This window comes from Zophobas morio, unplaced genomic scaffold (assembly GCF_036711695.1).
Source record: "Zophobas morio isolate AGI-343-1 ecotype UQ-CSIRO unplaced genomic scaffold, CSIRO_AGI_Zmor_V1 ptg000304l, whole genome shotgun sequence".
Classification (NCBI taxonomy): Eukaryota; Metazoa; Arthropoda; class Insecta; order Coleoptera; family Tenebrionidae; genus Zophobas; species Zophobas morio.
Window position 1 is genome coordinate 1 of NW_026972408.1, and position 22,604 is coordinate 22,604.

At 32.3% G+C, this 22,604-nt stretch overlaps 1 protein-coding gene and 1 long non-coding RNA gene across 3 annotated transcripts; one reads left to right on the top strand and one right to left on the bottom strand.

Moving 5' to 3' along the window:
• Window positions 1–1,743: 1,743 nt before the first annotated feature.
• Window positions 1,744–3,055, top strand: LOC135119800 (DNA replication complex GINS protein PSF2-like). The gene is made up of 6 exons (XM_064044187.1): window positions 1,744–1,838; window positions 2,104–2,251; window positions 2,374–2,480; window positions 2,534–2,608; window positions 2,674–2,796; window positions 2,873–3,055. Exons 2-6 carry the CDS (start codon window positions 2,134–2,136, stop codon window positions 2,984–2,986), a joined length of 537 nt encoding a protein of 178 aa, XP_063900257.1. The 5' UTR covers window positions 1,744–1,838; window positions 2,104–2,133; the 3' UTR covers window positions 2,987–3,055.
• Window positions 3,056–7,021: 3,966 nt separating this feature from the next.
• LOC135119791 (uncharacterized) lies at window positions 7,022–8,313 on the bottom strand. Of its 2 annotated transcripts, none has more exons than XR_010278370.1 (6): window positions 8,194–8,313; window positions 7,983–8,132; window positions 7,676–7,930; window positions 7,532–7,606; window positions 7,314–7,474; window positions 7,022–7,115 (listed from the first exon to the last, which is right to left on the bottom strand). It is a non-coding gene; the product is annotated as an uncharacterized LOC135119791 (long non-coding RNA). The 2 variants fall into 2 exon arrangements; XR_010278369.1 differs by having other exon boundaries at window positions 8,188–8,313.
• Window positions 8,314–22,604: the final 14,291 nt, after the last annotated feature.

A 22,604-nucleotide genomic window follows, 5' to 3' on the forward strand; every position in this document is an offset into this window, starting at 1 on the left:
ATTAATTTGGCTTTTTTTGGTTGTTGATCTTAGCAGTTCTTTCGTTTTGGTTTAAGAAAGAAATTTAAAGAAATAAAGTTCACTTCTTTTTTCGAATAGGCACTACTTTGTTTGAAGTTTTTTAGCTTAAGAAAATATTTAAAAGAACAGTACTCACAAGTTAATGTCCATCCCAACGATTGTTGAATGAAAGCCCAGTGAATTGGAGTTAATTAAAAGATTTCTGGATAAACTGTCAAGGTGGCTTATAACTGATCGTTTAATCTAATTAATGACGGCAAATTTTTAAAGCTGTTACAGTTAGTAGTGCTAATATGTACTTCTCTTTCATAATAATACAAATTTCGGTCATGCATATATTTCTGTAACAGTAGTTAATTTATATCTTTTTATTATGCGAAACGATCAAATTAGTTATGTGGGCATAAACTTTATTTAAAATCCTTTAAATCTCTAAGTTTTCTTAAATCTTATAGCTCTTCATTAAGTTTATCCTAATTATGTTCGGTGGAACACAGGTATTCTTTAACCCCCCCAAACATTTACGGTCGGAAAAAATATTCGAGACCTCATTGTAAACGGCAGCACCTAAAACACTAATTTTACTACTTAGATAAACGTGGACGTTTTTGATGACTTTTGCTCAGCTGTATTGTCTTCGTATAGCAAATCTTTTAAGTCATGGTCAGTGAGTTGTTATATATTGTGTTTCAAATAACACATAGTAAGTTGACAGCTATGAACATAACAGGCGGCAAACTTCAGAAACTTCTTTTCAAGTCAGCTATGTTAGCGTTGAAAGCGAGAATAATTCCAAAGTAAAATTCTGACACTGGTTAGCACAAATATAAACCAGGTTTAAATTATTCCAAGCTGACATATGTAGCGAAAGATTTGAATACAACTAATATTCGATACGGGTAATCCCAAGCAGAACTAAAAAATTTTAAGAGTGATTTTTTTAAATTTTTATTTCGGTTTATATGCCAATATATAATACAATCTGGATATAAAAGCAAAATGAAGTTCAGCGGTTATAATAAATAATATATCAGGGAGCGAACATCTACAATTTTTAAAAATTAAATCTATTCCGGTCACGTAAGGAAGGGTTTCTAACTATTGACTTCTCACACTTTCGTGGGCGCTTAGTTATCTTTTCAGTTTGCTTTTATTTTAGACAAGGTTTAAAAGATTTTTTGAATTCTCAATATCAAAATTTTACATCTGAGAAATAAAGCTATTAAACTAATAGGTAGCACCTTGTGAACGATGATTTATTTTAAATACTATCGTTTAATCCTCAACAAATTCATTAACTATTTAAAACAAAAGAACTAGTAAAGAATGACTTTTGAGTAAGGAAGGTTGCCACATATATAGAAGGCATTATTTACATCCAGGCAATTTTTTTATTATATCTTATGGACTTCGATCACTTTAATATAGTGTTTCATAACTACAGGAAAGGTTGTCGCACTAACCCTCCCTCAAAGGCCCACAGGTACAGTAGCTTTACCTAGTTAGCACACTGACTTCTAGTTCGTACAGTATTTGAGTTGATAGTCTTCTAAAGCACTTGTTTGTAGAGCATTCTGTATATTTACGTAGTTTTTATGTGTTTCGCTCCCTTTTTATTAAAGTCTTAGATGTAATCTTATGTTAGGTTTTGTAAGGGGTTTTTCTGTCGCAGCAAGTGTTTTATTCAAGACTAATTTATTTTAAAACTTTGTAGAACTTATTGCTGCTTAACCTGAGTTAAGTTTTTTGAGAGAAAAGTTGATGTTACTTACATTTAGTTGCTCTGTTCCCTGTTTCATTGTTTTTTTTATGCCTTTGTAGGCCTCTATATATATTATAATGTTCTAAAGAATTTTATTACTTAACGAAAATATCTATACTCCGAACTCTCTTTATTGCGTGCCTCTTCTTTATATCTTTTACTTTTAAGCAACTTGCAAGTTATTCGTCAAGATTTACCTTTTACGAGTTTACTAAAGTATAAATAAATTAAAAGTTTGAGTGTACTAAGATTTTTTCTTGGAAAATTTTTATAACCACAGCTAAGATAAATATTCTTTAATATTACTTTTAAATAATGAGGCGCGCCACATTTACTCTAACCGCTTTTTAATGGATTCGTTAAGCGAGTTCACTGCTTCAGAAATAGAATTTTTTGCTGAAGATGAAGGGATAACTATTGTTCCAAACTTTCGATTGGAGAAGCTTAGTCTAATTAGAAAAGACTACGGTTCGTGCTGCTATAAATCCTGCTCATAAGCTATTTCTTTTTTTTTTATCATAATTTTTCCAAGTATTTTGTACAATATAGAATATACTCTTAAAAAGTATTGTAAAGTTTAAAAATTACAGGACCTTTTGAGCCATCTCTACCCGTTGAGGTCCCCTTATGGTTAGCCATGAATCTAAAAAAGAGGAGTCGTTGTAGAATAGTATCGCCTCCTTGGTTAAACACTGAAGTAAATTGATTTTACTCTACTACGAATAGTCTCATCCCCCTCTTATATTCTAGTTCCTTACTAAGAAAATTGAAGAAGAACAGGAAAAAGAACAATTATCCGAACTGCCAGCCTATGCGCTTGAAATAGTAAACTGTTTTTTTTTTAATTTAAATTTAAGTTTATTAACTTGTTATAATAAATTATATTTAAGGGCATGCGAGTGTTAAAATATGCACCCGACGATATTTCTAACGCCACACAAACTCGAATATCGTTAGAAAAACTTTGGGAGACCCGTTTAGCTAAATTAAAAAAATCTCTTCACGAAATTTCGGTATGACTGACTAATAACATTAGAAAATGACGCTTTTATATTTTAATTTTGCTGTAAATAATTCCTATCTAACAAGGATCCCACTGCTTTAAAACTTAAAAATATCTCGCATATGGAAATAAATTATTGGAGGAGTTTTCTCACGCATTCCATGGATTACTTTTATGAAATGACTGAAGCTAATCTCTAGATGAACCTCAGCTTATAATTTAAAAGTTTTAAAACAAAATTAATTTATAAAATGTCAATATAGCAGCTTTATAATAAGTTGATTAAGGAGGATAATAATTATGTATTTTACAACATGATCTTACATTTCTAATAACGTATATTTAACAATAAAAGTTTTATAAAAGTATAAAGAACATAATATAAAAACAGGAGTAGGTAACTAAACAGTGCACAGCAATATTCACTTCATTTCTCTTGCTATGGCAACTAACGGTAACAATAAAACTGTTTTAACTGGTCAGTCTTTGGTACTCAATCGCATAACCTTCTAAATAGTTAGCAGAGATGTCCCAAGGGGTTACTGTGTTTTGGTAGCTGACCGCTTCCAGAAGGGCCTCCTATCCATAGTACGTTCTTGCATAGATTTCAGGTTCAGTATAGCGCGACGTCACATAACCCTCGATAACTTAAATTTCATATTTCTTTTTAAATATTTTATCCTTTTTTTTTTCGAAAGTAAAAGAAGCATAACTCTAAGTTGGAAAAGGGGCCAGATCATTTGTAGTGTACGAAAGTAAATTCCCTTAAGTGTTCATTACCATCCCGAAGGCATTCGATTAATTATGTAGGGTAAATCCCTTTTTTTCTTTAATTTTTCTACGTCAGTAGATGATCTCCGTGTTTGTAAGCCTTTTTGAAAGATTTATGCAAGTGCTACAAAAGAGGGAATTTTAAAGAAGCTGACTAAAGCGAACTTGCGAAAAAAGCTGTCTTTCATTTGTGGCATAATCGAAAGTACAAAAGTAATAATGCGAAGGAAACAAGAGAGCATTCAAATAGGCCGGAAGTAGAAGTTTAATATGTCATCTACATAATCTCCCATAAAAAAGTTAACATCAATAAAGAGGAGCTGAAAGGTATAAGTTAGGCAAGCAGAAGTAGGATTCTGACTACATGTTATACAGTAGTTTCTAAAACCAAATTGCGGTTAAAACTTTTTTATCAGCACAAAAGGTTATATCTAACTGCAAATTACCGCCTTGAATACTTTTCATCCGATATTTGACAGTAACGAGTACTGCTCAAGAAATTGTATATAATAATACACTACGAGGCAGTGAAGTTAGCCTATGGAAAAGAAAGAGTCGTTTTCCTAACGGTTTTGACGGACTCTTGAGTGCTTGTAAGTCCTTAATGCTCTCATTTATCTATTCAGTCATTTTGTTATATACTTCTGAATCCGTGTGAGGACAAGACCTCATTCAGCTTTGTCCAAAAGTCTTATAGCTTGCTTACCTAGCTCCTATCAAGACAGTTGATCGATAATAGCGGCCTAAACTTCCACAGCCGAATTACGACATCTGTTAGCGATTTTGTGGACGAATCTGTTCATCATACTTGAGGCTAAAAGGATTAGAACCTGGTTCTAACGGTTTCTAGACCAAAGACGCACCGTCGCAATCGACTCCTGTTCTGGAATGCCAAGGTTAACCCTTAGGGTTAGGGTTAGGGTTAGGGGAGTTAATGCGACGTGAAGGAATTGAGGTGTGCGCAATCAACGAAAGGGACCTCCTCCCCGATGTCGCATTAAATAGTGCAACTTTGCTACTTCACACTAATACTGAATTGATGCAGACAATTTTAAACTCCGTTATCTCTGCTAGCTCTGCGAAATGTGCAACCTCGGCTTAAAGCTCTTGGGGCGCCAGGCACATTGGGTGCTCTTACTGAAAGCTATACATCTCTCCACTTCGATTAAAGCGCTCAACGAACTGTTGTCTTACCACGCTTCTGTTCTTTTTAAATTAAGGGAAGGAAAGGATACACCGAAGGCCATCACTCAGTCCTTCACTGACTGGGACAAATTTGCTGGTTTTCTCGAAACCACACTTTCTCCGCACCCGCCCCTTGGGTGATGCTCTTGCCTGCTTAAGAAGCGCACTGACCATGGCTCACACTACGCCACCACAAAGCGGGAAGTGACGTATCGTCCCGCGATCGTCTGTCGGCCCCTATCCAAGTGGCCATACTGTCAGAAAGCGCCGAGGTCAAATCTAAATCCAATGCACTGGTGCATTCGAAAGCTGGTGGCCCGTTTTAATTGTAGATAGGAGGCCAAACTGAGCAATATATCGGAAACAGGCGACAGCGGCCGCCCCTCATGAAAGTTTGTAAATGAAGGCAAGGCTACGCTTTTCGCTACTTTTTTCGTAGCCCAGAATATGCAATTTGCTCTCTCATATGCCAATGCTGTACTCCTCCAGCTGAGCTTTTTATGACTGATATTTACGGGTAATATCTTGAATCAAGCAAGATTTAAGCGATTGTCAAAGTGTAACCCAAACTAAAGGCAACAAATGAAATCCTGGAAAAAATGCTTTTTAACAGCGATGCAATATATCGCCCCCAGTTAATTCGGGCGATGGGTCTTAGACCTTTCCAATATGACAACAGACGGCGTCTCTTGAATGATGCAACCATTTAGTCTTCGTCTAAGTCGTCCGCCCTGCTGTGCTTATAGTGCAATCTTAACGCACTTGTCTACTGGTGCTATAAATGGAAGTTGCTACAAATGCGAGTAAAGCGCTTTCAATAACGAAGAATCGCGTTTCCTTGATGGTACTCAACATTTAATGGTATGAAATACACTCAAGCAAAATACTTAAGGGTCATCATCGACAGGTGGCGAAGGCTAAGACAACGACAAAAACGCTTTATCTTTCACTATGCAGCAAGAGCAGGCTTCCGTTGCGCAAAAAATGACGATTGTATGCGTTTAGCATTCAGTCAGTAATAACGCATGCGTCTCCTGCTTTAGTTTACGACTTCACGATAATATTGTGCACTCCAAGCAAAGATAGGTTGCTGTGCCTGAGGTCAAACGCAGAGTGGTTTGCATGAATTGGGGCTTTCCACCGAAATCTTTCAGCTAAACCCATTGAGCCCTGTCTTCCAACGGCTAGCTATTAATCGCCTACCGGCGAGCAAGCTCATTTATGAGAGTGGGACAGAGCACGTTATCGCCACCATGCGAAGCGCTTCATTCGCCAGTTTTTGTTTTGCAGGTGAAAAAAATATGGAGAAACTTTATAGATCTAAGACTAGATATGTAGTTCGTCTTTTTGCTATTTAATAGAGAGCTCGAAAATTAGAAGTTGTTGATTCAATCGAGCACCAGGAAGAGTTATTTACAAATAAACAAATAAACAAATATATACGTCGGAATTTAACTGTCACTGACCAATTATAAGCATAAAACTCAAATCGGGTTACAGAAAAGGTATAAACTTTTACTTTTCATGGTGTATTTAGAATATTTGACACGTCTCTTCAGTAAGATACAACTAAGCAGCTTTAAATTATTCTTATTTTTTCATTTAATTTTGAGATATTTCGTACATCAAAGATATATTTCTTGGTAATTTCCTGTAAAAGCGTGGGATAAATTTTGTTGTTGATTTGCACCCACCTGGAGCTGTCCATTTTAATTAGTTTTGAATGACTGTATGAGGAATGGTTAGGCCTACAGCTTATTGACGAGCATTAAGCAAATGGACTTTGTATTAATAGGTCGTTAGTTACAGCAGTATAAGATTTTTATCAGAGCTTGGCTCTTATAATGCGGAAAGAACTTAACTACAAGAAATGTTCCTTTTCGGTTCTAGACAGCACAAGTGTTTCTGAAAAATAACTGTACAATTTTTCAGGATCAAAAGCTGCATTGCGTTTCTTAGAAATATCGGTTTAATATCTTAGATCTTATTCCGAACAAGGTGTCTAGCTTCTGAACGACCGACAGGTGTGATAGAGATTGAGACCTTGTAGCGATCAAGGAGAAATTTATCGAGGCTGACAAAAGTTAGTCAATAATTTTTTCTTATTTTAACTGCAGGCCAGTAAACTTGCAAAATATACGTTTGTTTTCATAACCACGGTTTGATTGTGATAACAGCAATACTCAAAAATAAAAATGTTAACAAAATAAGGCAAAAAAGTTATATAAAAATTAAGATAAATAAAAATTGTCAATTACAGCAAGTAATAAGATCTACTGTTGAAGTATAGCCTTTTATTAAAGTTTAAATCGGCGCTGCAAAAGTGTTTGGGTGATAATTCCCAGCCGGCTGCTCTGACTTTCGACCCACTACCTGTGGAGACCAAATATAAAAATTTATTAATGCAATTTGTGACTTGTCATATTTTATATTATAATTTATAAATTTATAGAAAAGTTCATAGTTGGTTAAAAAGCTAATAAAAAAAGATTATTTCTTATTTAATAAAAATCTTCTGCTGACTATAACTATAAAATTAATAATAATGAGCTCTATGGGCCGTTGAGCTACCTCTAATAAAAGAGCTAGAGTTCCGAAGAAGGATACCCAAGCCGTTAGGTACCCATTTCCCAAAAGGTTAAACGGAGAAGCAAAAGTTCCCACAACTGTCCCGGAGGTTATCCACAAAAATAAGAAACCAACCAAACAAACCTCGATTTTTTTTGACAGCCCTACGCGTTACGGTTATATTTGCTTGTACTCGGGTAGTTAAATATATGTTAATTAACCTTTTACCAGTAACCTGGAGATAAACAAAAGCATAGCGAATATAAGCCCTACAGCGCCCACAACAATCGCATATCCTTTTTTTAGCAAATTTTTAAAAAGCCAAGAAAAAATTAATTACCAACAAAGTAATAAAAGTTTTATACCTACATACGACGTGCACAGCTCCCGTTTACATACTATCGCAGAAGATATTAAATAAAACAAAGTACTAATTAAAAGAAGTCCGGTTGTATTTATAATTCTATTTTTATGCGCTGTAATTTGTTGATGAGCGGAACAGAAAAAAAAAACATAATAGCCGCTTAAAAAGAAGGCCGTCCACGCGGATAAATAACCATTTGCATTTGCACCGATTACTATGCCATAGGGGCCGTAAAAGGTCCCTACCCCCAGACCAGCTACCCGTCATATATTTTAGGGTAATAAGATGCAATACTCTAACTTGAAAACCTGTCCATAACAGTAGTAAGAAAATAGCCATTATTAGATCCACAACTCTAGGTCTATAACTGTAAAAACATTTCAAGAATACTGAACCAGAAATAAGCAAAGTGGAGATGGCACCAACTGCCAACGCAACTGCATGAGACCCACGGCAACCTCGGGGTGTACAATAATTAGTTACTTTTAGATAATAAATAATATGAAAGTTTACTTTTACCAGAGGCACAACTTATTGTAGTTTGAACTAAGTAAAATAGGGAAAAAAGCCAAAGGCCGCATAACACCTTATTATCGCTGGTGTCTAAAAATTTTATTAAAAACATTTTAAATCAGAAACCGGGCGCACAAAAAGAAGAGAGCTCAAGTACTGGGATAAATGAACGATGAGCGTAGAAGCGCCATCTCTTTATTTACTCATAACCACAAAATTGTAATATAATTAGACATGCATCTAATAAAAAATAACGCAAAATAAGCGTAGGGACTAATGAGCAGTTGCAATATCAATTAATAAAGATAAAAGCAAATGTCATTATTCTAACAGGCTTAAATATATATGTTCTTTTACTTTTTTTTTTTTAAACAATGTCCTGATAGAAATTTTTGTATTTTAAGTTATTATTTTATTTGTTGTGTTGTGCTTTTAAGACCTAAGGCAATTAGGGCTTGCTCAAGATCTAAATAATACTATTTTTATTATTAAGCTATCTAAAAAGTTATGTGTTATTGTTATCAAAGTCTTTCCTGAGAGATGGTACATGTAGTTGTTGTTTTCTAATTTTGGAGAAAAGTTTTTTGTCGGTAAGTCATGACGCTCGACCAACGACAAGAAATGCTTATCAAAGAAGGGGTCCCTATTAAAATGGAATTTGTATTCGTTTTTACTTTCAATGCATTATTTCTAGTTTTAAGGTTTTTTTTGGATACTGTTAGATAGTTTAGTCTTTCCATTTCCTCTGTTTATGGGTCTCCACCCTACTCTTTTTTAATGTCAGTTTTAAAATATGTTCACTTACTTTTATATATCGTAATTTATCATTTGAAATTAATTTAGAATTATAATTCTTGTATAGAAATAACTTTTTATTATTCTTTTTATTATTTTCTTGGGTCTGCATACCTTTTTACTTCGTAGAGTTTTAAGATTCCTTAGAATATATAGTTTTACTGACCGACGTCAGCCTATTTTTGTAATTTTAATTGTTAATATAACAATAAAATTAACTTCTCTTCATTTTACTTTCAAACTAAAAACTATAATGAAGTAATTTTTTATTATGAAACTTGATCAAAGTTGGGGTTACCCCAACACACCCATAGGCTGCAGTGATCTCTTGTAATGTTGCCTTAACCTACTTGTTATCTGGTTAACAAGCGGAATTTAGCTATTAACCTCTTGAAAAGTCTATTGTACCCTTATATTATGTAAAAATAGGAAGACATTAATTATGACCACTGCAAACTCTCCCTCTTGGATTGTTAAGTCAAATATAACGATGCTATAATTGGTTTCAAAATAAATTATTAATATATATAAATACCATAAGAGTTATTGGTATTACAACGTACGCGTTTAGTTCCATACCACATAGCAGTGCTGCTAAACCTTAAGAAAACTATTTTATTTATTCTGGCGTCGAGTTACGGGATAGTATCTTAAAGTGCAACTATTACAAGCGACCCCAAAATAATGTTTATATAGGGAACTCCTTGAATAAGAAACTACCCAAGGATAAACCATTTAAGACAAGCGTCGGGCCCCCTCTACGAGTAGTTCACGCAGTTTTTTGTACTCAATTAGATAAAGAATTCGCCTTGATTTAATAGACGACCGAACAAGCCTTTTCTTTAAGGACTATTAGCTGTCTGATTTCAACAAAAGTTGAACAATTAAAAAGAAAAAACTACTGGTTGTTACGAAAAGAAATCAATAGACAAATTTGTTTATTAAAAAATATCTTATATATTGACAGAATAGCTTTAAATATGAAAAGCATATATTACAAATATCAAGCAATTCGTTTGAAAGATTTTTAAATGCAAAAAAATACTACTCTACATTTTAGTTAACGGACCGACCAAATTTACTTTAAAGCAGATTTAGTTACTTGTCAGCTGTTTCCATAAACCTAGTGCCTATTTTTAAACAAAATTTTAAACCCATTTTGTTATGTTTAACGTTCTGTTAACGTTTTGAATTTTATAATAGCCTTCTTTCCTTATTAGCTGAGGAATTTAATTGTAGGTTTAGTTAAATTAAAATTGTTATAAGTGTAATAAATTTCTTTAGTCCCCTTTTAGAGGGTGGCTCTTTGAACAAAGGTTTATACCGAAGTAAAACAGACTTCTCAACCCAGAGCTTGAATTAGTAAGGTATCTTAATCACGATTTATTGGTTTAAATATTCTTAATAAGTCCAAATATCAATCGGCTACTAGCTATGGCGTATTTAAATATTTATAGATTTACCTTCCAAAACTTATTAGGTGACTTAAATAATCATATGAGATCCTATCAGAGGCGGTATATATCTTTTCACCTTGTAAGTTCTTAAAATGCACTTAGGCATCAAAAAAAATAGTGGCGTTGTTCTCTTCAACTGAGACAAATTTAATAGTTCGTTACAAGCTGGCTTTAATCTTTTATAATTAGCTGACCATCTTGTGTAAGGGGTGAAACGAAGGAGATTGGAAATTTTAAAGTAACAGAAAAATTACTTTATTACTTAATTATTACATATATAATTTCTATACTTTTTGTAAAATATTCCACATGAATTTTAACGTTATCACCTAAGCTCTTGCTCACTCCTTAATTTGTTCCGTATGTTCGTCATAAGATTAATGTCGATATCTGTAACTCTTCCGTAAGCCCTTTTCTACCTTATTTCAAAAACTACTCATCTGTTTTTAGTTCTCCTAACAGGGGCGCAATATCTTTCAATAGGACAATATTGAGGGACTTCTAAGGGATTCATTCTTTTTTTCTACTAAGTTAAAAGTAGTTTCAGTAAAATTGCCCTTGTTGCCATGTATAGTGTGCGGAGACCAAATTAAAATTAACGTTTTCTTGAGGAAACGTTGATGTACATTCTGCACTAATTACCCGCTGGGGACAAATGGTTTCTGTACCGCAGTGGCAAAAGCTTTTTACGCAAGATGCCTAGTGACAAACTTTCAAGTTTCTTCTGGTGAAAAGACTTTATTATACGCGGTATAAAGTAGTGAATAAGATCTGTTGTGAAGTAGGTTTCGTCCTTTAAAAGGAAAGCACACTTTTCTTTTCATTGGAAACATATTGTTTTCGAGCTCTTATTTTAATTACTTTCTCTGGGTTCCCTTTATTATATTCGAGTTTTTAAAGAGGCACGTTTTTTATATATTAAAACTATTGCTTGATTCGTACCACATTGTCAGGCGAAAATTCCAAGAAAACATGTCTTGATTTTTAACAGTTGTCTAAACAATTTTCTGTCCTAATATTTTATTGTGTTCCATCCTTTATTGTACAATTTACTCTTTGAGTGATGTCAACGTTTCAAGGTTATACTAATTTAACCGTACTGCGCGCCAATTAAGTTATTTGGTCTCTATGAATTGTCAAGCTGCTAGTCCACAATTTCTTTGCGATGTTCTCCCTGTTTATAGTTTTCTTGTATGAATACTTAACACACTAAAGTAATTGTTAAATTGAACTTTGTGTCCTTTAACGATAATTTTCTCAAGATACGCAATGTCTAACGTTTGCGTAATTCGGTTCATCGCCTACGATAAATTTCTAATTTCATTTGTTTCGATCCTTAATGACTATATGCCTAATTAATTTAAAATTTTGATGCTGAAAGTGATTTGTTTAATTTCTGTGAACGGATATCAAGATTCTTCAATAGGCATACGCATTTAATGCTTACTTAAGCACGAGCTACTACACTTCTAACACTGGTATAGGTCTAAGCTTGTTTTCTATCAAACGGGAGTAATATCTATTCTTAGGTTCGATAATATTGTATGGATTAGTCAAAAGCTTAGAGACGGAGCATAGCATTATTTCACCGCTCATTGCTAAAGCAGACCTTCCATAGGCGTATATCATAGCTGCTGATTAGAGGTCAGTTTATTTTTAAGTGAAGGGAAAAAAAAAGGTCAAAAAATTTAAAAAAAAGGCGCCTTTACCTAACAAGCTAAAGAGAGTTTAAAGACTAAAAATGAGGCCAACCCCGTCGGGTTGTAGCTAAGTATATTAAGGTTCAAAATTTGTCGTTAAATCGAGGGCCGAGTAAGTGCGAATTTAGGAGAAAGTGTACAGGAAAATTAAACGAGTTTTATTAGGAATATTTTATATAAAATATAACAGATTTTGAAAAATCGTTTGCTGTCAAGTTTTTAAAGACTAAGTCGACTGCACGGTAAGAGATTCATAGAAAAAGAGGTTTTCGGCGTTGCAGAAAATTTTTTAAACGAAACCGCTCGTTTGGCTTTCTTTTAACGACTTGGGCAATTGCTTAATACCCTTAAACACAGACTGCTAAATCTGAGCAATAATAAATTTATATAAAGGCAGGTCAATTTTAAAACGATTGCTAACTAGCTTGTTCTACTAAAGTAAAATGAAAAAAAAGGTGAAAAATTAAATTTCTCTAGTTGCGTTATTTTTAAATTGTTATATATTGTTACCCTTCGCGGTATATAACCATAGCTCCCATAAAATCTAGCGAAGATTAATGAGACCTATTTGTGGAATAGTATCCGTTGCTCGCCAGATATAGACAGCTGAGCGCTAAGACAACTACTTCACACTACTCTCACGCAAGCTCAGCACACAGAAATGGTACTCAGAGTAAAGTTTTTTATACTCAAAAATAGGGGACTTGTACTACTATGCCCCTGCGTGAAAAAATATAGTGGCCGAGAGCGACGAAGACAAAGCTACGCTTTTCGCTGATTTCCTTGCTATTCAAAACTTGCCAGCTGCTCATTTAACTGCCAAAGATGCGTTCCAACAACTGAGCTTCCTTCTTTCCGATGTCCATTAACCATTTGATCTAGTTAATTTTGAAGAGTTTCAAGCGATTGTTAAAGAGTTACCCGAAAGAAAAGCGCCTGACCCCCGATGGCATCATTAATGAGACCTAAAAGAAGTTGCCTTCTAACAGGGATGGATTATATGTTACTCCTAATAAAATCTGTGATAGCTTGGCGCCCTTCTGACCCGATGAAAGTCGACGACCGTTCAATGCTGCCAAAGGCAATTAAACCGGAATCAGCAACTAGCAAGTACCGATCCATCAATCTCTTGTCAGCTCTCGGCAAAGTGGGTAGGTCGTTCTACTGCACCGTCTATAAGAGGTCGTTGATGATCTGGACGCCTTGAGGAAGTTTCAGATTGAATTTCGGCAAGGGCACTTAACCGCCCAGCAGCTCCTCCATTTAAAATGATGAAGAGCAAAGCGCTTTTAATTACTAAGAAACGCGTCCCATTGTTGGCATCCTTAACCTTTAATGGCGTGAAGATTACGTGGAGTACTTAAGCGAAATACTTAAGAGGCATCGTAGACAACAACATTTCCTGGAAGCAATAAAGGCGCTGTACCCTTTACTATGCTACAAGACCAAACTTTCTCTGAGAAACAAACGGCATTCGTTTATGTCCTACATGCAGCCAATAATGACCTATTTCGCGTCCACTGCTGACTCCAATGCAATAGCGTCGGCACTTCAAGTGCGACAGAACCAATTGCTGCGCTTGATGACAAATGCTCCGTGGTTTGTGCAAAATGAAGCTCTTCCCTGGGACTTTCAGCTTGACCCTTTAGACGTCGTCTTCAAGGCACACTGCCTGCTGGAGAGTGAACTTATTACGAGTTATGGGATGGGGCACGTAATCGTCGCCCACATGACGTGAGTTAACGCTAGTTTTTGCTTGTTAATGTCAAGAAAATAATGACACATTATCGATTGAAAGCTATTATGTAAAATGTCGGCAATCACTTCGGATCGAGAGCTTGGGGGCTCTAAGTTTTTTGACTCGACCGAGGGTCAGGCACTATCATTAATAAATAAATAATTAAATAATAATAAATAATTGAAAATATAGCGTACTAATATGAAATATAACAAACCTAGCAAGTAGCTAGGAGGTTATGAGGATAGACTGTTACTAAAGTAATATAAAAAAGTAATTAAAATGCTAAGATCATAAAAATAAGAGAAGTTAGGCGGGTTACGAATTAAATTCATGATAATTGGTTTAGCTCGTCAGAGATTACACATTTTTGTAAAATAGCGATTAAAAGCGATTATGTCTACAAAATTTACGTATTATAAACTATAGAAGGTTTGAGAGCTACATGTTCATATGTTAATGTTTTTTTAATAGAGTAAGTATTAACACTAAAGAAAAATCAAGAAAGTAGGGTGCATTTAAAGAAAGAAGAGATATAGGAGAATTCATGAAGCACTAATTAAAATTGGGCCTCATAAAGATTAGCGAATAAATCGCTGCCCCATCATCAATAGTAATATTCCTTTACATATCTTGCATTGATCACTAAGGTTAAATTAATGGTGTTAGAATTAACATATCTACGGCCCCGCCTGCAATTAGACCTGATATGATTTTTATTAAAAGTAGCTATTGTTGTTGTAGTTTCATCTCTTTGATACTAACACTATATCTAAATTAAGGAGAGTTATTGCTTAATCATTGCTTTCTTTTATTGAACCCTTAGAGGTTTAAGATTCGTAATGAGTTTTATAGTAAGGGTGCGAATTGTTTCCGTTAATGAAGTTTAAAGATTCAGCATAAACTGGTCAAATTTGAATTTTTCAGCAAGTTTTTGTATATTTTGTGATTGAGCTAAAAATATATTACAATTTCAGTCGGTTACTAATGTTTTTTAACCATAATCCTTCATAGTACATAATAATAAAAACCTTAACCCTCGTAATAAGCGAGTTGGTCACTCCGACAATATGCCACATTTCAATTTTTTAATATTTCATCTTAAGACAGATATAATTCTACCAAAATTGATAGAGGTATTATATCTTGAAGATTAGAAATATTAGGTTGTTGCTCTGTGGTATAGAACAAACTAAATATACGACGATTCATCTTGGTTATAACTTCTTTTACGAATAACTATGAAGACGATTTTCTTTGTCGTAGTAACGGCAAATACCATATAAGTTAGTAGTTAAACTACCTTGATTACAATAAACCAGCAAGCTTATCCTAAATTCAATCAATTCCTTCCCAGTTTTTAGTTATAATCTTGTTTTAATTTTTGGGTTAATTGAAATTTAATATTCTTTACTCAAGATTTCGCTTGCCGTTACTTTTTCAAATTTAAAAAGTTTCTTTTAATATGTTGTATATTTTATTTTGGTATTGTTTTAATTTTTTTGTTAAAATTTATCAAGTTAAAGGATAAAAACCGTGTATTTGTTAAACCGAAGAATTATGGGTTCATTTAAATGTAAAAGAAGCTCGAGAGTTGTTTGTTGCTTCCTGTAAAATACATTGACTTGTACGTTTATAAGGCAAATAGTCTTTTACTTCGAGAAATTAGAAAAATGAGAAGTTTACCTTTAGCACCACAGAGCAAGTTTTACGGTATTGGCAAAATTTTTATTAGCATATAAAAATATTATGTAAAATCTTTGTATATATTAAATATAAGGTTGATACTTAGTCTATATTTTCAATAATTTATGATGAAAAATTAACCGTAAATCGAAAAGGATTTAATTATAGATAACGGTCTCATAAAACTTATTTAATTGTACAAAGAAAGCCCTTGATAGGTATTATAGTTACTAAAAAATCTTAACTAAAGCGCTTTAATAGTTTTATATTTATTGCTCCTCTCTCGAAATATAATTTTTAGCGTACTAATTTAAAGTTCTTATCCAATAATATTAACTAAAAAATTAAATTGCTGTTCTATCTCGTATATATTTTTAACCCTAGTATTGTTTTGTATATTATAAAACATGTTATAAATTATTTTTTATAATAGTACAAGATATAAAGTAGTCTACCTTTATCGCAGTTCTGCTAACTTGATAATACTGCCAATAATTTTCGAGTAGGCATTATATAAAGGCGGTACAACTTTATTCGGCTCTTCCTTAAAAACCTGCGCTTTGTTAGGAGTCGATTTAAGAGCTGACATACCTTAAGACGTGTTATCACTAATGACTAGATTACAACGCTGTAGGTAAGATAAAATTTCGTGATACAAGTTATTTCTTCTTGCAGAGACCGAAAGCTAAGAATTTTCCTCCCTTATATTAAATTAGTTAACGATTAATCTATATCTCCTTATATATTTAATTAACATTTAATTAAAAAGACATAAGAAAACAAAAAGTCATTTAATTTATATTACTCATCTTCTTCTTTACAATTAGAAAAAAACTAATATTCAAATGCCAGGCTGTATGAAGCCTACTTTAGCAATATAATCTATCTTGAACATTCAAGTTAGTATCCCTTAGTGGCCCAAAATAATTTAATATAAAAGGTAGTAAAAGCTTTATATTATAATTACAACAATTTCTTCAACCCCCTTAGCAAATGGCGCACAATCTACATTTTTTGCCTAAAATTGAATTTAAAATAATTTCACCACGATATCATTAAGATGGATTTTTGACTTAAACGTAACATTTGGTTAAACTACGTCCTAGACCAGGTACCCGGGCTCACCACTCCAGAAATGGTCAGCAGTATCCATCTCTTAGAAATTGAAAAAATGAGTTTATGGATTATCAACGCGTGTTTAGAGATTTTAAACCTAAAGTCATATATTATACCTTTAACCTTTAAAGTGTTGGAAATGTCTCTTATTTTCCTAATCACCGGAAACAAATTAAAATTAAATGCTTTCTCAACTCTAAAAGTAATTTGGGGGAGTTCATCTTATATTGTTATGTGAAAATATTTACCAACTGACTCATGAATGGTAAGTGAGGTTAGTATTATACTTCAGTTAACACCTCATAATAAGCTAATGGAACTAATAAGGAAGCTAAAACTTGTTGAATAACTGTTAAGGATAGTAAAATTAGCATAAGCCTTTAATATTTCTACCAATCGTAATAGTTAAGAAGAATATTAAGATAAATAGTAAGGAGTAAATAAACTCAAGTAAATAATCAAGGAATAAACAAAATAATTTTGGGTTAAAAATTATTTAAATGAATAAAGCATAAGCTAATATAATTTCCTCATAATAATTTCTAAAAGAATAATTTCTCACATTTATAATAATAAGATAGTGTGTTTTTACCTGATTATTCTATATAGAAAGAGCAACAAAATATTTTTATATAATTTGAGATAAAAACGAAATTTATCAAATTAATTTTTTATCACGGCCCAGTCTTGTGAGGTCGTTAGCGCTTGATCAGCGTTTACAAATAAAGGGGCTAGAACACATTTACATATGTGCCACTTTCCCAATTGGCCCGGCCTCCCTCCATTTAGCCTAAAGCGATACCACCAATAGGAGGGGTGGCTCCGAGTAAATAGACCCGAGACCTCCAGGAGACACCGCTAGTACTACCGACCAAGAATCAATGATTACAAACTTTCCTTATTGACCATTTGAGGAATTATGGCGTTGCCAAAATATTTGACAACACGGAAAACTTAGTTGCCCATCAACACTTTCGTGCAGTAAACTATGCTAACATGAGTACTGGGTCTACCATTCGAGATAAACTGGTTTAACCTAGTTTACCCTAGTTAACATTGTTTAGAAACTCGTGGCAGGGCTCGAGTAAAAAGTACTATATTTTTTTAATAAAAAAGAGCGCAAGATGAATATTTAGGTGTTGAGCAAACAGGTATAAGAAATTAAAGCCCTAGATCCTAGGATTTTAAAGCTCCTATCTTATGTAATTTCCACCAGTTTGAGGCTACACTAGAAGTTATAGTTAGCATGTTGGATTCCGATTTTTATAAATTAAATATACATTGCATCCAAAAATTCGAACTTAATAATACATCTCTGTCCTTTTTAGAACCGAACTTGGCCGCCTTCTAAAATTAGCGCCGTTTTCGGTGTCGTAAAGCTAGTCAAACCGTCATCTAGAAAGTAGCGAATAGTTTTTTATGTAGTTTTTTTATATAGTGTTAAATGGCCAACCTCGGAAGTTGTTGTTTGCTTCTTTATTTGTTTCATTGCCGTTTAATTTCCTCCAAAAATTATAGCAGTTTATAATAACTATGCTATAGTTTATAACACTGACCTATGTAGTAAGGTATCAAATTATGATATTATCTTTAAAGACGAAAGTCTTGCTCTTGGCCATGATAATTATGTCGCGTTATAAGGCATTTAACGTATTGGAGCTGTAATTGGTTTCTGTAAGAAATGAAGACATTTTAAAGCTTCTATAACATTATTCTACAGTCGAAATACTCATTACAAAGCTATTTTCTATTGACCAGTTTAGCTTAAATATAGGAGAGCTAATTAAAAATTAAAACTTTCAACCATAATTTTCATGATCAGATCAAGAGTCAAGGTTACGGTTATTTAATTTCAAGTCATTTAAGTTAAACTTACTCTCCCTTTTTTCAGTGTTAAATTCTTTTTAGTAGAGCTTATATTGTTGTTCAGTAAACGAAGGTTCATCCCCTTGTATAGAAAATAATCAACTTTACAGTAATATATATATATATTTTTTTGGGAAGAGTTATTAGAAGTTTATAACTTTTAGAGATATAACATGAATTATCGACACTACAGATGAGGCTTTCAAAACCTACTTTTAATTTTTTTATTAGGGGCACCATTCAGTAATAACTTTTTGACCTGCGAAAAGAACATTTTTTTTCATCTTTAAAGCTCATTTGTAATAATGTATTAGTACATTAAACACATCTAAAAGAAATTTTACAAGTATAATTTTTTTAGTTATGATTTTTTTAATTGAAACTTTAAGTGCGGAGTGACACTTGTTAGACAAAAATTAAAATAATAGTGTTACAAGGTTCTCCTATTGTATATAACCCAATGTATTATTCAAAAAAAAATCAGGAAAACAATTTTAGATGGGTATCGAGAGCTTCGTGCTTTCAGTAATTATTAAAATCAAAATCCATAATATTTATAATCGTTGTGTTGATTAAAGTAATTGACTGTTTTTATGGCCTACGACATCACCCTTTTTTATTTTTACTTTTTACCATAACACTCATTAGACTATTTAACTTAGGTAGTGCAACTGTTAAAAATAAATGAGCGAGTTAATGTCTATAAATAAGTTCATGTTATGTATATCTCAATTTCACAATTTGCACGCCAGGTCTTCACTTATGATTTTACTGTATTTTACCTTATTATTTTCTTATTAACATATGACCGTTTTCTGTATGTCTACGTGTTTTAGTTTTTATATGTGTTCATTAATTTTATAGAAAATAAACAACAGGTCTTCAGCTATTTTACTTTTGATCAGCTTTTTTGTCATTAAAAATCTGTGGCGAAAGACAATATATGACCTTAGATATAATAATTTTGAAGTATGGGATTCAAATTTCATTTTATATGTTCTAAAGGGATCTGCCTTTAAAATATGTTAAAAATTTTAAATTAGAAAAAGAATAGAACTTTTTTTTCTAGATCTATATATAACCGAATTTGCGCATTAAATTTGTTAAGTATGAAAAAGTCAGCAATCACGCTTGAAAGTGTTAGAAGGGACATTACACAAGTTTAAACTCAACCTTATAAGTTAAGAACATAAAAATTTAAGGAACTACCTTTATAGTTAACCCAATTAAGTTTCTTCGTAAGCATTTTTTTTTGAAAGGAAAGGAGGATTATTAAAAAATAGACATATTAAATCCTAGAAATTTTAAATTCATCACTCGAAAATGTTTCTTGTTTAACCGTGTTTGCCTGGAGGCCATTATTTTTTAGTTAGTTCAATGTCGTTAGTAATGCTCCTTTATCGTGACATAATAAATAAGACAAAAAACATTTCACGAATTATCGTTAACCAATGAAAACTCAGAAAGTAGTGATGAAATAAAAGAATTATAAATTATAAAATGGATGTAAGCAAGCGGGAACGGCAAAAGTAGTTCATCAATAAATTATTAATATATTTTTTTACGTCTAGGTTAGTTAAAGACCACGATGTGTCCTTGTAGGTATTAGTTCACGCCAAATGTCCGCTGCAAGTAATTTTTGTCTCTTAGACAGTAATAACCCCAGTATGAACTCTTGATCCTATAGTTTTAGGAACTTAAAAAGCAGATACCAACAGGCTTACTTTTAGGTTTTCAACCTTAGCAAATTAATTGGGGCTTATATAGTCTCATTCGCAAAATAACTACTTTTAAAGCTGCTTACAAGGATTTATTTTAATTTGCTAAGTACAACTTACAAACGAAAACGATTGTGCAGGAAACTATATATTAAGACTAAGTTATTAAATACGTTTATAATCGACGTAAGGTTAGATTAGGATAAAAATTTGTTTAATTTGATTAACTTTACTTTTCTAAAAAATATTTTTTAAATTTAACTAAGCTTTCGAGATAAAAAGAATTAACATCGAACATTTGTGAGAGCTAATATTCCAACTTTATCGGATAAATAATTAAAGAGATTTTATTTGTGTTTATGATATTTTTATTAAAAATTTTTCTCTTAGGTTCTGGTTAAAAGGTTAACTTTAATTATCGAGAAAATCATATTTACCGCTAACGTTATATACGTTAGTGTGGTTGACGTACGAAAGATTTTTGGTTATTAATTTATCGGTTGATATATCTCAACTCGCAGTGATAGGAAATATAAATTGTTAGCAACTTTTTGTTTCACGCGTGCATAAGTTTTCTCCGTTAATTCAATTAACAGAAAAATTACAATGGTAGTACTGAGTTTTATATTCGGCATGCTGTGTAAGGTTATAAGTACAAGGTCCTTATTTATATAGTTATCAATACAATTTAAAATAATCCTTAGAGCTTAAAAACACGTAATATAATAAAATATCACTTCTCCGTCTTTTCTTAAAGGATCAAGATACCTACATAAGTTTTCAACGAGTCTAGGTAGATTAGGTTTTTAAAAACATTAGAACACTACAATGTTATTTAAGGCCCTTAGCTATAGTTATTAGACTTATATACCTGTACGTAAATTTTAATTTTAACAACTTGAAAATAATAAAGATATATTTTTAAGTATAAAAACTAAATGTAAACTATCTAAAGCTACCAAAAAATATGAATTTCTTATACTATAAAAATTTATTTATTCTTTGATACAATGGTTTAATAACGCTAGAGTTGTAGTTAATATAACCACTGAAAAATTAAATTGTCATACCGAAGTACGTCACATATAATTATATTGGTTAAAAAAAACTGACTTTACTATTATTAAAAATGTTTTTTTAATTTAAAAGACGCAGCTAATAAACTTCAACTGATACAGCAACTCCTTTAAATACAATAAAATATCGAATTTACTTTCAATTTTACAAGAAAATTTTGGTATTTGCTTACTTTCTTATAAATTTATTGTGTAATAAATAGTATACTTTAAGAATGTAGGGACAGAAAACTTTGTTTTATGGATATTTTTCGAAATAAACTAAAAACAAGCCTATTGGTAAATTTAGGCGCATGCGAACTAAATATATAAAGCAATTGGTGTTCTTTTAACATTGGAATATTTGAGGATTTGAAGTATTACGTCATATTTAAAGGACTATAGCAATATTGCTTAAGTAAATGGCATCCATCCATAATCCATATACATATAAGAAATAGAATTTAACACCTTTTTAAAATACTACTTATATAGCCTACTTTAGTTAAGTATGTGTTTATAACAATAAATAACTTATAAAAACTTGGTCTTAAACAAAGAAATATCGTGCGAATCCTGAGTTTAAGGACTTTGTTTTGTTTTGCGTCAATTTTAAATAAGTTTATGATAGCCAATAAATTAGAAAATAATTTTTTTACTTTTTTAGGGTATAATCATTTAACGTTACCGCAAAATAAGTTAAAATTTAAACTTATTAATGCCGAAAATTTTAATAATTCGTAATGGATATTATAATACCTTACTCTTCGATAGCCTACATCATTTCTATTGGTTCTGGCAATCTAAAAGTATAATAACTTTATTATGTTAACAGTCCGATGAATGATATTCCAGCTAGTAATGCATTTTTTTGAAAAGGTATTGAAATCCTTGCAAAGTAGGTAACTTTCCTTCCCAGCGAATTTTAAGAATGAATTATTTCATTGTCAAGTTAGGCGTAACCCATTCGTTCGTGCTAGCAGGAATTATAATATATATTATACGGGATAACATAGTTTTGGAAAACTTTGAAAAGGTTGTTAGAAATTTAAAGACAGCTAAGTATAGTGCTGAAAAAAATGGGATTTTACAACAAAGTAATTTAGTTAAACTTACGACTATAAAGAAGAATTTTAATGATTCTAAAAACGACTTGTATAACGTGAGTTCGGAACTTACAATGATAAATTACACATTCTCTGACCTTCATGATAAGTTAATTTTTTTGCGACGCAAGTTCGTTACTGGAAAGGGTCATATCAAAATAGAAATGGATAAATTATATG